The sequence below is a fragment of the Falco punctatus genome, assembly GCF_963210335.1.
Source record: "Falco punctatus genome assembly, chromosome: 8".
Taxonomy (NCBI): Eukaryota; Metazoa; Chordata; class Aves; order Falconiformes; family Falconidae; genus Falco; species Falco punctatus.
In genome coordinates this window covers 31,585,872-31,602,167 of record NC_137588.1, presented here as the reverse complement: position 1 = coordinate 31,602,167, position 16,296 = coordinate 31,585,872, and the positions used below count along the sequence as shown (strand labels likewise).

The window sequence follows — 16,296 nt, the reverse complement described above, 5'->3', positions numbered from 1 at the left end:
AAAGCCATATCATTGAATGTTTTATACACAGGAGACCTGTTCTCCACTGAGGTTTTCTATTAATGCTTGTATTTAATGCAGGTTGCCAAAGATTTTATTGTTGTTACGTTTCGTTTCTTTGGAGTTGCTTAGCATTTCTATAGAACACAGCGTATCTGAAATGTTTTGCAAGCACAAACCAATCCTGTGCAGTAAAGCAAATAAGAAAAGGGAAAGGAATGAGAATTGTGTTCTGATAAATTCAAGTACATCTCCCAACGACAAATTATTTTGAGCTTGAAGGCACTGTCTTGCTAGTCTGGTTGAAAGATTTGTTGGCCTCTTAGCAAATCCTGTCCTCAATTCTAATCTTTTCACCTGGTTTTAGGCTTTTTCCTGGAGGTATGATCATGTTTATGCAACATTACTCTATTTGCTGTGCCTGAGGTTAAACCAGGATACCCAAGATCGTCTCTTTCTGTCTCATGAAAGACCTGTAAACTGCATCCTTAAGTCACTCTGTTTCACTGCCAGCCAGGGAAATCTGGGACAGGGACTAGAAGACAGACAAGAAGAGAGAATGATTACCCTTCCTATTTGTGCTGAGCTCTCTGGTAACATGTTGTGTACACTTCTAGTGCCTGGCTGCAAATAGTGGATTCTGGCATAAAAAGCCACCACCTAAGATACAGCTTGAGGGCTGGCAATGCATGACATGTAGTTTATAGGGGAACCATTCCTTTCTTCATACCAGTCCATCGCTCAAAATTATTTCTATTCCCCAGTAAAACATTTCACTATGGTTAGCTCAGCCATGTCTCCTAAGCATACCTAGAAAAAGTCAGTAATTGGTAAAGATAATTTTGTCAATTTGGGTTAAATGAACTGTTTTCATTTTGGTTTTGAAGGGCCTAAAGTCCAAGAGGTTGCTCCATGCTTTTCCAGTGTCTTGAAAGGATGCACTGTGAGTGAAGGGCAAGACTTCGTGCTGCAGTGCTGTGTAGCAGGCGTACCTGTGCCTCAGATCACCTGGCTCCTCAATGGTAAGGACCCCCCTGGTCTGCAATACATGTTTGCACACGTTTCCATCCGCAGCCTCGAATGCCACCCGTAGAAAGGCTGTGAATACCGCACAAAGCACTCTGAATCACCATCATACAACCCACTGGAATATTTGAACAAAATCAGTGTGCATACAAGTAACACGCACGAAGGGTGGTTGCTTTCTTGGGCATTTTTTCTCTTACTGCAGTTCTCCCGTATGTCCAGCAGGGGGCTCTGGTGACAAGCTTGTACGCAGCTGGTTTGGGGGGTTTTTTGTTACACTCGGCTTTTCACCACGCTGCAACAAAGGCTGTGTTGCTACTGTGTGCTGAACCCTGTGCTACCCCCGCTCCTTTGGCACTAGCCTCTGCTCTGAGAATAACGGGTTGCCATCATGATCTTGCAGGCATAATAAGTTCTAAGCAAAATAAGTGCAGTATATCACTCTTTACGGTAGGAAGGAAAACGATGCCCAATTCCATCCTTTCATCAGCCAAACAGGTCATAATTTGTATTAGCAGCTATGTCCTGAAGATCTTAAAATCCAGCTTTTCTGCTTGCTTCGTTACTAGAAATATGTTCCTTGAGATTCTAATGCTTGCCCAAAGCTGACTAAAAAAAGAGGATAAGTAAAATATTTTTCTCTTTTATCAGACTGTATAATTAACCCTGCCCTAATTACACAACTGAACATGCACGTTTCCCTTACAGTCCTCTCTTAATATTGGGCCCAAACATCAGTGTTTTGCTTAGATTCCAAATTATTATAGAGATCCAGAGACTAGATGCTTTGTCTAAGATCTCTTTCCATTTAGAGTCATATCTATTAAACACTAGACATTTATTCAGCTTAAATGTTGATCACCTCTACTACTCCTGAAGGGCAACTGATTTTTTTGCAGACTCTCCCAGGCTATCTGTGTGTATGTGTGTGTGACTTAAAGACAAAGAACAGCATACTTTGCCACAAAGATATTTCCTCCAGAATTGTTTTTAAAATTAATTGTTTGCATATGATCTCTGTTTCTCTTTAGCTGTTCAGAGTAAATGGGTTAATTGAAAAAGGTGGCAGGACAAACGAACCATGCCCTTGAGATTGGTATGTTCCCACAGCCCAGTCTGTTCCCCTTCCCAGTAGCTCCATGTCTAGAACAGAAAGGCTACTGCCTTATTTACTACATGAAACATGTGAGTAAAGGCTCCGACACTCTTCTGCTGGAAATAAGTTGTTTCTCTGTCTGAAGGCTACTCTGCAGTTCCTCCTTTGCAGATTTGATTAGAATCACTGTTTTGCTGTGTAAGAATTGTGTCTTGCAGCACAGGAGGAGCAACTCTGATGCATAGGGTGTAATTTCATCTTCATGTTCCAAGGGTACCCCCTGCTCATGAAGGTTTCCCTTAGTCATTGAATAATGTAGTTATGCACAGTTGTCGTCCACATACAGAGCATCTTCCTGTTTCAAATTACTTTGTGTTACAGTTCATTGGGCATAGACACAGCTTCTCCATTGATGTAACCATGTTCTGTTTTGCTAACCAGAAAACTGCTGTCTCCTGAAAAATACAACCTAGAGATCAATAAACAACATATTTCTGTAGGCCTCCAGTATGCATTGTGCCTCCATGCCTTTTTTCAGGATGTTTGTTCTGATTTGACCTTTCTTCTCACTAATCTCAAATGAGACTCCCCTTGTTCAGGTATAACCATGTTTATATTGCATCCAAGCATGTCATGGTTTAACCCCAGCCAGCAACTAAGCACGACACAGTCACTTGCCCCCCTCCCCTCCTGTGGGATGGGAGAGAGGATTGGAAGGGTGAAAGTGAGAAAACTCGTGGGTTGAGTTAAAGACAGTTTCATAGGTAAAGCAAAAGCTGTGCACACAAGCAAATGAATGCCATTGGGAGGCAGGTGACCAGCCATCTCCAGTAAAGCAGGGCTCCATCATGCATAATGGTTACTTGGGAAGACAAACACCATCACTCCAAGTGTCCCTCCCTTCCTTCTTCTTCCCCCAGTTTTATATGCTGAGTCCGTACATCATATGGTATGGACTATCCCTTTGGCCCATTGGGGTCGGCTGTCCTGGCTCTGTCCCCTCCCAGCTTCTTGTGCCCCCTCATCCTACTCGTTGTTGGGGTAGTGTGAAGAGCAGAAAAAGCCTTGAGTCTGTGCACTTTTTCAGAACTCCATAGAAAAAAAAAATCACATGGGACAAGATGTGTGAAGTTCACAAGAAAATATCAAATGCAAATTGTCTTCTAAGCATGAGAATGATAGCAAACTAGAATTAATTTTTGAAAGAAATAGTAAGAAAAGTATGCATATTTCAGTGAAATAATGAATGTAAAGACCAAGCTTTCAAATCATCAGAAACATGAACAGAAGGCTGCTTTGAGAAACAAACAAAAAATAGAAAAAAAGCAGAAGTCTCTCCTAGGCTGGCCAGCTCTTGATACTGAACCGCCTGTATGCTGTCCAGTCTGCCTTCCCACAATCTCCAAGGAATCCACACCACCTTAGAACTAAAAGGCTTGCAATAACTTCCTGTACAATGTTACATACAAGTACCATTTTAGATACTGAGCATTTTTACCCACTGTGACTAAACACAAATATAAAACATTTTCCAAGTCATTATATAGATTGACTTCTCTTTCAGGTCAACCAAGACAAAAAATATGTGATGTATGCTATGCATTGTCTGTAATTACTTCTTAACATCTGTGAGGATGTTGTCCTTCCATATTCATAGACACTGCACAGATAAATTCCACAGTTCAGTCAGGTAGTTCTTACTTGAGCTCTTACTCTTCCCTGTGGCTCTATCATCTTCAGTTTCTTTCTTAGATTTTATCCCTATTTTAATGATTTAAAGCATTTTTCCAACTTCTTCAAGATGGTTCTTTTGTCCTGTTGCTCTCACTCTGCCCCTTATTTTAAGTTTCTTTCTGAATTTGCACAGATTTACTGGTAAATTCCCTGAAAGTAAACTTCTTGTGTTTTAGTTCAGGTCTCACCAAAGCCTTACAAATAACTTCTCCCATGTGCTCTCTGTGACAATACTTCAGTATCTAACTCCAATTTATTTTAGCTTCTTTAAATACTTTATTGGTAACTTCTTTTTAAATTGCAGGAATAAGGTCTATATGACTGTATTTTAAATATCTTCCTTTTCATGATGCTTTCCATGTGTTTTTTTTTCCCCAAGTTGAATTGAAGCTCTTCCTGCTGAATGTAAGAACAGGATGACCATGACTTTAGCATCACAATTCTTTGAGCAGCATTTGGTTTTAGGATAGCTGTCTAATCTCTCCAGAACACTTTTAATAAATGGGCCGGGGTAAACTTTCCTTTCTTCTGGCATAACATGCCAGAAGGAAGGTATTTTTTGTTATTGTTCCTGCTGCCAAGCTGTCATGGAAATTTGACTGTTCTGCCTCTGGAGAAGGGAACATTTCACTACTGGGAGAGTTGTTTTTATTAGATCAAAATATAAGTACAATGGACATAACTTAGAATCTTGTTGCTCGTTATTCCTCAGGTCTGATATAGTTGTGTTTGTTTTCTGGGGTCTGATGAAAAGGTTGTTCTGTAAATTAATGCACTACTTTGTGAACAGCGCTAAAAAATTGTCACAGTTTTGTTGGGGCCTGGAGTGAAAAAGAGGATGGCCTGAAAAAAAGTTGATGACATGGTGAAGGAGAGCGCATTTTCTTTTTCCACACAGAACACTTACCCTATTCATTTGCTTATTTACAACAGAAATAAAAAGGCATTGTTCTGTTTTTGATGATGCAGCTTTTATCTTGAGTATATTTCGGATATAGGTATCATCATAGCACCATTAAGCATCATTAATAGTTTCAATGTCAGAATCTCAGACAGGATCCCTGTTAGATTAGATATTCTACAGTCAGACCAGGAAGGCAGTCCAGTGTGCCATGTCCTCTTACAGAAAGCTTTGTCTGCTTGGGTTTTCAGCTGTACGTGTACATATTTGAATGTAATGTTATTCCCAATGCAAAAAATATGTGATTGCACCTAATAGTTACAACAGTGTAACTGAGTGAAAGGGAGCTCAAAGGAACAAGTAATAAGAATATATGACCTGTGAAGATGGTGGAGAGAATTTATTCTAAAATTGGAGTCTTCTGGGCAGTTGATTAAATGTTCACCCATTTTTCATACAATAGAAAATTTGTTAACTTAACAAACAGATGACTTATAAGAAAAAAAAGAAAAACAGGATCAACCACCACATTTTATAATACATGTAATTATTGGATCATGCTGATTTTGGCACGTGTTTGTATTTCAGAGTGAAATTACATATGCAGATAGATGGTGCATAGATAATGACTGCCTTCTGATTTTGTTAGTGTTGAAAATCAGAGATGAGAGAAAAATCTGTCCCATCGTTTAATTTATCCTGTTCGTAGTGCAGAGCTGGTTCTTAGAAACCCCAGAGCCTTTGTCGTAATCTTTTAAAGTAATTTTGGCAATGAAATCAATTTTGATCTTTCCTTTTGACCATGATTTCCCAAGTGACAGATATCTTCGATTTAGTTCTGCACAATTTCTCTGCATTTTCACCTTCTTCTCTCAGATGACCCCAATTTCCTTTTCCAGCATGATGTTTATGCACAGATATCAGGCCCTCTTAAGCATTGCATACACTGGGAAAGCAACCAATGATGAGTCAGTAGTGGAAACTATTTAATACTGGGAAAACAGAATGCAGCAGCATTTCAGAAAGTAAGGCTGAGATTGATGACAGTTCCTGAAACAATGGCAAGGCAACTTTAACCAGTCTACACTAACATTTAAGCATGTTCCAAACCAATTCAAGGAATCAGTTTCTTAAAATAATAGTTCTTCTTTAATAGTCATGTCACCATAGATCAGACTGTACCTCTGTTACCAGACTATGCATACTGTAGTATAGGTTGACTGCCTGTGTAAATCAGCCTCTTGGCTCCATCATAGATTTTGCTGTCTCTCTTGGAATGTCTTCCACTACAAAGTACTTGATGGAGGACTTCAAGTGCTTCTCCATGCCCAACAGGTTTTGCACATCTAGACAATAACACTAATATCTAATTTTAGGCAAAGTACAAGATGGAGACAATGTCTGAAGCATACACAGAAGACATTTCTTTTCTTACCCACCTGAAAGAGAATCTACTCAAAATACAAAGATAAACCTTCTTTCTCTCACTGCTACTCAAGATAGCACCCAGTGAACCTAATGACAAGATTTGTCTGACAACCATGTTCTGCTTGTGCTGGGGATGCTGCTGTTTGTAGTCACTAGAGAGCAGGGGCCATGCGCTAGAGAGCAGGATTTGGCTCTGCACTTTAATATACTGGCTGGTGTTAGGCATACATATTTCACTGAAATCAGGAATTGCTTTTGAAACTTGTGGGCGATGTATTAAGGCAATTCTCTTCCTTTCTGTCTACAGACCAGCCAATTCAGTATGCCCATTCCACTTTTGAAGATGGAGTTGCAAAACTGACTGTCCAAGATGCCCTACCAGAAGATGATGGCATTTATACCTGTCTGGCTGAAAACAACACAGGACAGGCATCTTGCAGTGCTCAAGTCACAGTCAAAGGTGAATATCTCACCCTGCTGTAACGACTGCAAGGATATCAGCTGTAATCTTTTCTAAAAAACCTTGAATCCTTAACAGAGGTGGTTGTAAGTGGATTCTGTGTTTTTTCTAAGCTGTTGTCAGCTGGGTACCTTTTCTCTCCTTTGCAGGTGGGTGCAACTTAAGTGCTTAAGGACTATGAAATGTAAGGTAATATGCATGTTTCAGGAAAAAGTAGTAATGCTGTGACCTTAGCAAGAAGGGCTTACTGTGGTACAGAGCAGAGAGGCTAAGTTTTGGAAGAGGTGTACCAGTGTAGGAAAGGACTGTCGCTGCTGAAAGAAAAATAAGGTCAGTACCACCAGTATCACCCACCAGGCAGAGTGCATTGTGGTGAGCAGGCAGATGCTGCCCCTTTCTCTTGAAAGGCAGAGCACAGAGACCAGTGCCAGGGACTGCAATTATGATAGAGAATGCCAATATTCTTGTTTTGCTACCAGGATTTATTAGAGATAATTCTGAAGAGGTATATGTATCAGCTAATTAGGATCAGTATATCTCTAAATAAGCAGAATGTTGACAGTGAAAGTACCAGAAGAATGTTGCAGTAAGCAATTGAGGTGATCTGTTGTCTCTGAAATCTGAGAGCACCCTCTTTGCAAATATCACTAATTTGATACCCTCAGTGCTGATTTGAGACAGCTGATTTGTCCATGAAAGCCATAATTCTGCATCAGGATCCGAACAAACACAGTTTAAAAGACCAGAGATGACAGTGAAGACAAGAGATGATAGAATTCCATGGGTAAATTGAACAGTGAGGTCATATCAATCAGTATTATTGTCATTATTCTTAAAATTTCACCTGGAATCAGTTTATACAGGTGTTCCATTTTATGGAGATGAAAGTCCCTCTCCCTCAGACCCCCCCTCCCTCTATCAAGCCTGTATTTGGTATTTTTCATCTGCAAATTATTTTTTCCCGAAGTTATGATAGTTTGGCACTGCCTGTCCAACGGACTGTTGAGTGACAGTTGCCGAGGGGACTAGTCCATTTGTCTATGACCAAATAATACCTGCTCCAAATTCATACACACAGCTTGGTGGGAAATGTACCCTGATCCCTGAGATCGCATGATTTGTGTTTGTTTGCCAATGTTCTGTGGTGTTTGTCTACAGCACTTCAGTGATATGCATGCCCCTATTCTGTCTGCATGAATCTGCTTAAAACTCTAGACAAGCTTAAAATGAAAACAAAGTAATTCTGGTAAACCTATGAGTTAATTTCTTGATTACCAAATTGGAAATGCAGTCATTCCTTCCCTCCCTCCCCCTCCCAAAAAAAAGGCATAAAGTAGGAAAACACTGATTTAAAATGAGCCTGAAATTAATCTGTCCTCAAAGCTGTCATTTATAATTTCTCTGAAACATTTTATCTGCATTAGCTAAGGGGCAATCAAGAGTGCTCCACCTCAAGGGAGCTGTCTTTGACATGGGACTTGCTGATTCTTCAGTGGGACAGAGAAGCCAAAAAGACAGCCCCTCTCTTACTAACTAACCATTTCTGAATTATTTTAGGGTTGACATACAATGTTAACGTGGGAACAATAGTGAGCTAGCCTTCCCCTAGGCTTGTGTGCTCTGCTGAGCTATTTCAGGCTGTTGCACGAGTTGGATTACTCCTGTACTTTAGCTAGTCTGGGGCTAGAATGCTACATTGCCACTATTAGGGGGAATTTGTTCCTCCCTTTTGCATCCCATTCTATTTTCTGGGAGTCATGGAGTGTGGGTGCAAGAAAAAGAGCAGAACTAAGGACACGCGTGACAGGCTGTAAAGCCATGTGTTCGATACTTTTTCAGCTTTAGCTGTCCCCTTCCCTTCCTCCCTAAAACTCATTATGTTCTTGTTGCCATAAGGATTATAGTAACTTTCCTCAAGACTTAGATCAATGTGGATTTGCCTACTGAAAATAGTACCAAATTTAAAATCGCGATTTCCAAATCTCTTATCTGTTCATATATTTTTTCCATCAGATCCTCTAGCAAATGCTTACTGGCATTAGAGTTCTCTGAGACTCTGAACGCTGCTGCTGAGGCTTCTCTAAATGCTCAGCTTTTACAGACAGATTACAGCAGGAAATCACTGTACGTGCAGAAAGAGAAAAAACTTCAAAAATCCTCTCCTGACCAAACATTGATAAAACTGTTTCTGAATTGTAACCCATCTCTCTCCAGTTCCTTTTTATCTTCATGATTTCAGGTTTCATGCAGTTCTCAGTTTGTTCATTCACTGCTAGAGAAATATTTTCCTTTTGTATGTGAAAAGTAATTTGTATTTAATCTAAGAAGGAATTGATGTTCTTGGCATAGCATCAGTATCAGGCCAATGTCAGAATTCCTCTTTTCTTTAACTTGCTTCTGTGCTCCTTGGACACATCTCTTAAGTCTATCTGGGTCTAAATTTCACTTCATATTGCCATTTTTGACTTTGCAGTTCTAATGCAGCAAGGGTCTCATGGAGGGGCATATCTACTGTGGTCATTGGGGAAACTTTACCTGGAGTGAATCAGAATTATTTAGGTTGAAAAAGACCCTTAAGATCATCAAGTCCAACAGTTAACCCAGGGTTGCCAAGTCCACCACTAAACTGTGTCCCTAAGCACCACATCTGTGCTTTTTTTTAACACTTCCAGGAGTTGTGATTCCACTACATCCCTGGGCAGCCTTCCAATGCTTGACTGCCCTTTCAGGGAAGAAATTTTTTCTTAATCTCCAATCTAAACCTCCCCTGGCACAACTTAGGTCCATTTCCTCTTGTCCTATTGCCTTTTATTTGGGAAAAGAGACTGTCCCCCACCTTGCTACAACCTTCTTTCAGGTAGTTGTAGAGAGCAATAAGGTCCTCCCTCACACTCCTTTTGTCCAGGCTAAACAATCCCTGTTCCCTCAGCTGCTCCTCATCAGACTTGTGCTGCAGACCCTTCACCAGCTCCGTTGCCCATCTCTGGACACGTTCCAGCACCTCCATGTCCCTGCTGTAGCGAGGGGCCCAAAACTGAACCCAGGATTCGAGGTGGGGCCTCAGCAGTGCCCAGTACAGGGGGACAGTCACTGCCCTGGCCCTGCTGGCCACACTGTTTCAGATACAAGCCAGGATGCTTTGGCCACCTGGGCACACTGCTGGCTCACGTTCAGCCGGCTGTCGACCAGCACCCTCAGGTCCTTTCCTGCCAAGCAGCTTTCCAGCCGCTCTGTCCCCAGCCCGTAGAGCTGCTTGGGGTGGTTCTGACCCATGTGCAGGACCCAGCACTGCACCTTGTTGAACCTCATACAATTGGCCTTGGCCAAAGAATTGTCTGTCTTAACAGTAAAACTCAGTTTTATTTTCAAAAGCAAAAAGTTCCACCATCTAAATTAAATCAATCTCACAGATAACTCAGAAAAGTCCCATACTGGCAGCACGGATAATCAGTGACAAACTTTGAAAGGAAAAAAAACCCAACTACTACATAATCCTCATGTCTGAATTCTAATACAAGATAATACTTAAACCTGCTAGTAGGTTACAGGTGTTATCTGGCCACATATTATGTTTTCTGATGATCTTTTGTGCATTCTTTGCCCTTTACAAGATCTGTTGCTTTGTTTTTGTCAAAGAAAAATTCCTTTTGTACAGTTATTGTAGGAAACAACATTTTAAAGTCCCTTTGCCCTATAAAGGACTACAGCTCCAAGTCCTGTTAAACACAAGGTGAGGGGAGGATGCTTTCAGCATGCTTTGTGCTGGGCCTTGGATAACTAGCTAAGTTTTTTTGTGGCATAGCATTCCTTCTAAGTCATCAGTCTCAGGTTCATTTATGGTTGTCTTTTGCTTCGTTATTATTAAGCAGGATGAATTCTGCCTAGCACTGAGCAACCTCAGTCCTCCCTTGGTTTTGTGTGTAAAAACACTGAAGGTTTTTCTGAAGCTGTTTGTAGGAGGCTTTTGGCACTGTGTTGGAAAAGTCCCACGCTTCATATGGATGGGGCATAAGAAATGCAATGGTCTTTAAAAATTCAAACTTCTCAGTCTTCTGCATATTTAAGACAAGAAAATAACATCTCCAGATCATTTAAGTGATCTGAAGGCTGAGTAAATTGGAATAGATCCATTAGGTAGTCTGTGGAGAAAGTAAGTTAATCAAGGTGAAGCTAATTTTGGCCTTGTAAAAGGCTAAGTAGACTAAATTGAATCCTGACAGCTGTCTTCCCTGTGACAGTGTTTTTTTACAGCTGAAATACAGGTAGAGATGAACTACAGACAACGAGCAGCACTTCTTTAAAGAATGAGCCTAACAAATGTTTTCACCATGAGAACTTTTTCTAACCGAATTTTCCAGTGAGTGGGGTGCATTGGATAAAATGCTAGATTAATTAGTCTAATACAAGAAAACCTGAGAGATGAAAAAGACGATCCAGGTTACCCAAACATTCAATGATAAACTTTCCTGAAATGAAATGTTTGCTGCTCTGCAAATACTAGAATCTTTTTCTTTTGAACTTATGCATCATTTTCTATACGTAGGAAAATCAGGAAGGCTTTGGGGCCAATGTAGAATTTTTTAAAAAAGTTTTTAAGTAATATGTGCATGATTGAGTTGTTTCTGTAATTATATATGCAAGCTAGGCATTCTTGGGTAGGTGTTCCCATTTAATATTACAGTTTTCATACTGTTTTGTGATACGAAAATAAGTATACAAGCCATTTTTTAAATACACCGGACATCCCATTTACAAGAACACAAACAACAAACAGCTCCTTTAACAGGGCTATGCAGGGTACACTCAGGTCACCTGAAATATGCAGTGATTATATACTGATGGTCATTGTAGATACTGAAGTGGAATATTAATATTAATCAGGTTTTTATCAGTGTGGCTGAACATTTTAATGAGATTTTTATGAATAGGAAACTGAGGTGAGAAATTAATTGACTCTGGATGTACCTATACAGTGCGCCAGTGTTAGTGTCTTGCAGTAGCTGTGACAATCAGAGTACGTAGGCAAGACAACTAGTGGTAATAACTAGTATAGCTGGAAGGTAAGGCCGGCTCCTAGGCCTAGTAACAGTTCTTCATGTCTGCCTCATACCTAAGATTGGCCTTTTGATACACGGTTGTCTCTGTCAGCTAATTGCTGAGAAGGTGTTATAGGTCAGATCCACCTGTAGAAAAGATGTGTCAAAGGGATATTTAACCACCTGACATTCATGCTAATACCCGGGTGTACTACACAAGATTACAGGCTGGAAGGAGAACAGGAGTAAGGATGGACCATATGGTGGACTCAATCTATTGTGCCAAACCAAATTAATACTGTGTGTAGGAAGGTTTTGTTCTTTTGCAAACAGACTCTGCATGTGAGAAAGGCAGTTAAATGATTTTTTCAGCTTTCTCTAGGTATGGTATCAAGCTGGAGTGCTTGTTACATGAGGGCGGACTCCCAAGAGAATGTCTTTCTCTCTTACAGTTCTGTAGTAGATGACAAACAAAATATCTGACCCATTTCAGGCTCCTTGAGAGTTCTCCAGCCTCCTCCCACTAGGCAGCAATGTCACTGACTGACATCAGGGAGGGCATGAAGTGTGTAGATAGTGGCAGCAGCAGCATAGGCTTTCAGCCAGGGTACTTTTGTGGGCTCTGATGCTCTGCAGCCACCCCACACCACTTCTGCACACTGCTTTTTTGAATAGAGGCTTAATACTGCCTCCCTTGGTGAGCAAACACTACTCAGCAAATAATGCTGCTCCTGCTCATTGGCTCTTGAGCTCATTTCTCCCTCCTTGCCCACAGTGCAATTTCCTGACTTCATATCTGATCCCCCTTCCCCCCTACCACATTCTGTTCACACTTTCTTTTTTTTTTTTTTTCAGTGCAGCCTCCCCAGCATAAGTGTCTATGTTGGGAAGTCTGTAGCCCTTACAATCCGATTACTGTAGTCATTCATTGATTGTTGGACAAGCAGATTAGAGTCACCTGAAAGCCTGTCAGAGTTCCTGCTGTAACCAGTTTGTAAGAGCAGTGAGGGGAGATGCTTTCTGGAAAACCAGTTTGTTTTGTTCCTGTCACTCTTCCATCTGGTGTGAGTGAGACCATAAAATATAACCAGGTGGAAGAAAGCCTTTCAGGTAGGAATCTTTTCTTCCAGTCATGAGAGATGCTATCTTTAGGTCACGGGTTGTTTTTCTTTCTATGTCAGAATGACCTCTCTTAGACACTAATGTTTTAAAGAAGTTTATCATTGCAATAAGCAGCCTCTCTTTGAAGACCTAATTGAGAGGCTACAGCTTTGTTTCTCTGAGATATAACTTTCTGCCTAAAGTAAACAAAGTATGATGTCTTACTTGCCTACAGTGATGAAATATTTGTGACAGCTTTTCAAAGTCACTATTTATTTGAAAGCATTTTGCTGTATTTCAAGCGTAATATAAATATAAAGGGCTATAGAAGACTTTCCAAATTATGCAAGTTTAGTCTTGTTAAATGTCCAAAAGGCATTCCAGACCAGTAGCCTGGGGGAACCACTTGGTTATGTAAGAATTGGTTTCAGAGCTCTAAGAGAAAGGAAGGGGGGTTTGTTACTGTATTGAAAGGTCAGAGGTAAGCTGTCATGAGCATCAAAGAAACTCTTCCAGTGTTTTCAAGAGTGTCCCAAAGTTCTCAGTCCAGCACTCTGTACGGGCCACTAACAGCTGTAATCCTTGGAAGACTAAGCTGCTTTTTTTTAAAAAAAATTGCCTTCTCTCAGCACCTCAGAACCAAATGTGAAACACAATTCCAGCCAAAGACCAAAAATGAAGGGCAAAAGCAAAATGTGTAGAAGTTTTCAATTATACAGGATTTGTGCCATCAATATAAACAATGTTCCCGAAAGACAGCTTCTTGTTATAATTCATTTCCAGTAAAAGGGGAACCATATTTGGATGCAAATGAGGGATAACTGCTTGCAGAGTAAGCAGAAGTTAAATGACAGGAATTGCATTAATATTTCTTATAAACAAAAACCAAAGATGAGATGCTGACAAAAAATGTTTAATTTAAAAAAAAAAAAAAGATGAAAAAAAATCCCACCCCTACATCTGATTCTCTTCTCAACTGTGAAGTGATCAAATGCTGTGAACATGAAGCTATTATGTACCACAATGACAGAAAACAGATGGTTGTTGTAACAGTCTTGGGAATGGCCTTGCATTGGCCAAGGGGCAGACTGTCCCAGCTTGGATTGCCAACTTCTATAATGCTTTAAGTTCCAGATGAAAAGTGGAAGTCATGAAAATACATACAAAACCTGTTAACTGAACAGATGCCTAAGTAATTCTGAAAACATGGGCATAATGTTACCCCAAAGAATGTTTCTAAGCTGATGTGGATTAGCTGTTGGGAACTCACACAGTCAGCCATCAGACATTCTTGTAGGATTAGCTACATTTATAAAACTCTCCAGAAATTACCATTGTGCAGGTAGATTTGAGTTAGGCAAGTTGTAGGATGGGAAGGAGCCTTTGTCAGAATTAATCACTGAAAATCAGTCCCAAAGCATCTGAGCGTTTGATGTAGCATGTGTTTTTCTGGAGGAAAATTGACTTGGTTTCTGTCAATAAGCATCATTTCTGTCTGCATTCATTTTCTGGCCTTTTTCCTGCTTTTCTCATGTGGTTATGAATTCACCCAGCTTACGTTACATCTATGAATTGAATTCCAGCCTAGCTTTGCCAAGCTTCCTTTCCATGACTACTAGATTAACTTGAATTTATTAAAACACCATCCTGTTGTGCAAACATTGCTGAAAAAATGACAAAGAACAAATGCATATTTTAGTGACTTCTGTACCATCAGTCACGGTACATTAGATGGAGTAGCCACCAAAAAGAAATTTAGTTTGTAGAATGGTTATGTAACAATTAAAACCACAACACTAGTAAAATGGCTAAGTGCTAGAAGTGACCTGTTCTACCATTTGAGCTTTTCATATCTAGTGCTTCAAATTTAGGCAGGGTGAGAGTCGCAAATGGAAGAGTACCTGTAGGACTGATGTTTGCCTTTAAACTACAAATCAAAAGGTGAAGTAGGTCTTTAAGCAAGTTGGTTTCCCAATGTTAAAATTGAAATTATAGAGGCAGCAAGACAGACTCTAAGGATATATCTGTGTTTACTTTTTTGTTTACTTTTTTCAATTTTTTTTAAAAAAAAGTTAATTAACACTTTTGTTGGTATGAGTTTTGTCCTTTTCTATTAATCTCTCTCAAATTTGGGAACAGACATGTTGGCTATTTAGAAGCCTGTTGAGTGCCTTGCATTACCAGATGATGTAAAAAATGTACACAAACATATATATGCTCCAGTGCAAATATCTTATGGAAGTTTCACTTAAAGAAAGGTTTTTGCATAAGCACAGGTACATGGCCAGTATTACAGAAAAGCAGAGGATGTCAGGGTCTCACAAAAAAAAAAAAATAAAATTTAAAAATGGCTTTTAATCAAAGGACTCATTGAGCTGAAGGGATTGATTTGAGAGCAGGGTGATGTGCGTGTTTCTTCTCTGTATAAATTTTTTTTGTGACTACCATTATCAAAAGTATAGGGAAATGGGAGGATGATGGAGAAGAGTTGTGAGTGTATAAGTTAGGGATATTCAGCACCATCAGAAAAAGAAGAGCTTTAAAGGTGATGAATAAAGATTTGCTTTATGAATAGAATATGCAGGAGGAGAAGGAGGATTGTAGAAAAGGAAGGTCTAAGTAATGAAGAAATGGGCTGGCCTAAGGGAAGCATCTGTCTTTGAGTTAGGTGACTAAAAAATCTAAAATTTCAAATACATAAGCTGGTGTGTACATAGCCAAGTAAGGATGGCAAGTTCTTAAAGGTTTGTTTCCTCAGTTTAGTCTTACAAATTTAACAGCATGTTGCTCAAGCATGTAACTGCGTTGCAGCATGGAGTCCCTGGGTTAGTATGACCAACCAAAATGAAAACAAAGCTGAAAAAACACACACAAGGCCCCCATGCTGAAATTTAGCAGGTCCTCCCTTGTACTTACTAGTTCTGCAAGTCTATGCAGCTCTCTTGCCCTAAAAGGCAAAAATGTCCACGTAACAGAATTTGTGGTATGAATATTTGGAATAGAAAATATATCTAACTAGGCAGATATACCGCTCTAATATCTGCTGCAGCACTTCTTCATATCTAATTTTGTCAAGAAAAGATACCTCACTTTTAGAAGAATAAGGTTTCTCTCCCACATGCTGGAACAATACAGAGATGTCCAAGTGTCTTATGACAGGTATAGTGTGAGTCCTAACGAGCAGGTCATTCATTTGCAGCAGGGGAAAGGAACAGAAGGCAGGAACTTTGTACAGCTGTATACTACTGGAGGTGTTTACATGCAGCTTCATGTTAGTCAAGCTTTGACTGCCAGTCCACATACACAGACTTTCCCTTTTTTATTGTTGTTGTTGTTGGTTGTTTGGGTTTGGTTTTGTTTTGTTTTCCCCAGTGTAATGTCTTAGTACAAGGTATTTTTAATATAAATTCATCAAACAATGCCATACTAGAACAACCTTACCTTTTCTGGACTTAAATGCCAAACAAGCCTTGCTCTAGAATGAGCTCCTGATACCAACTTTGACCCAGAAATA

The 16,296-nt window shown here is 39.9% G+C and overlaps 1 protein-coding gene across 2 annotated transcripts in view; it reads left to right on the top strand.

Moving 5' to 3' along the window:
• MYLK (myosin light chain kinase) overlaps positions 1–16,296 on the top strand; it is a 216,812-nt gene that overhangs the window by 106,227 nt on the left and 94,289 nt on the right. Inside the window, exons 10-11 of one of the 2 annotated variants that reach the window (XM_080399726.1) lie at positions 888–1,022; positions 6,493–6,645. In XM_080399726.1, coding sequence (XP_080255852.1) covers positions 888–1,022; positions 6,493–6,645 — 288 coding nt within the window. Of the gene's footprint in view, positions 1–887; positions 1,023–6,492; positions 6,646–12,440; positions 12,792–16,296 lie in introns of those variants that run through there. The other variant, XM_080399727.1, reaches the window with a different exon arrangement.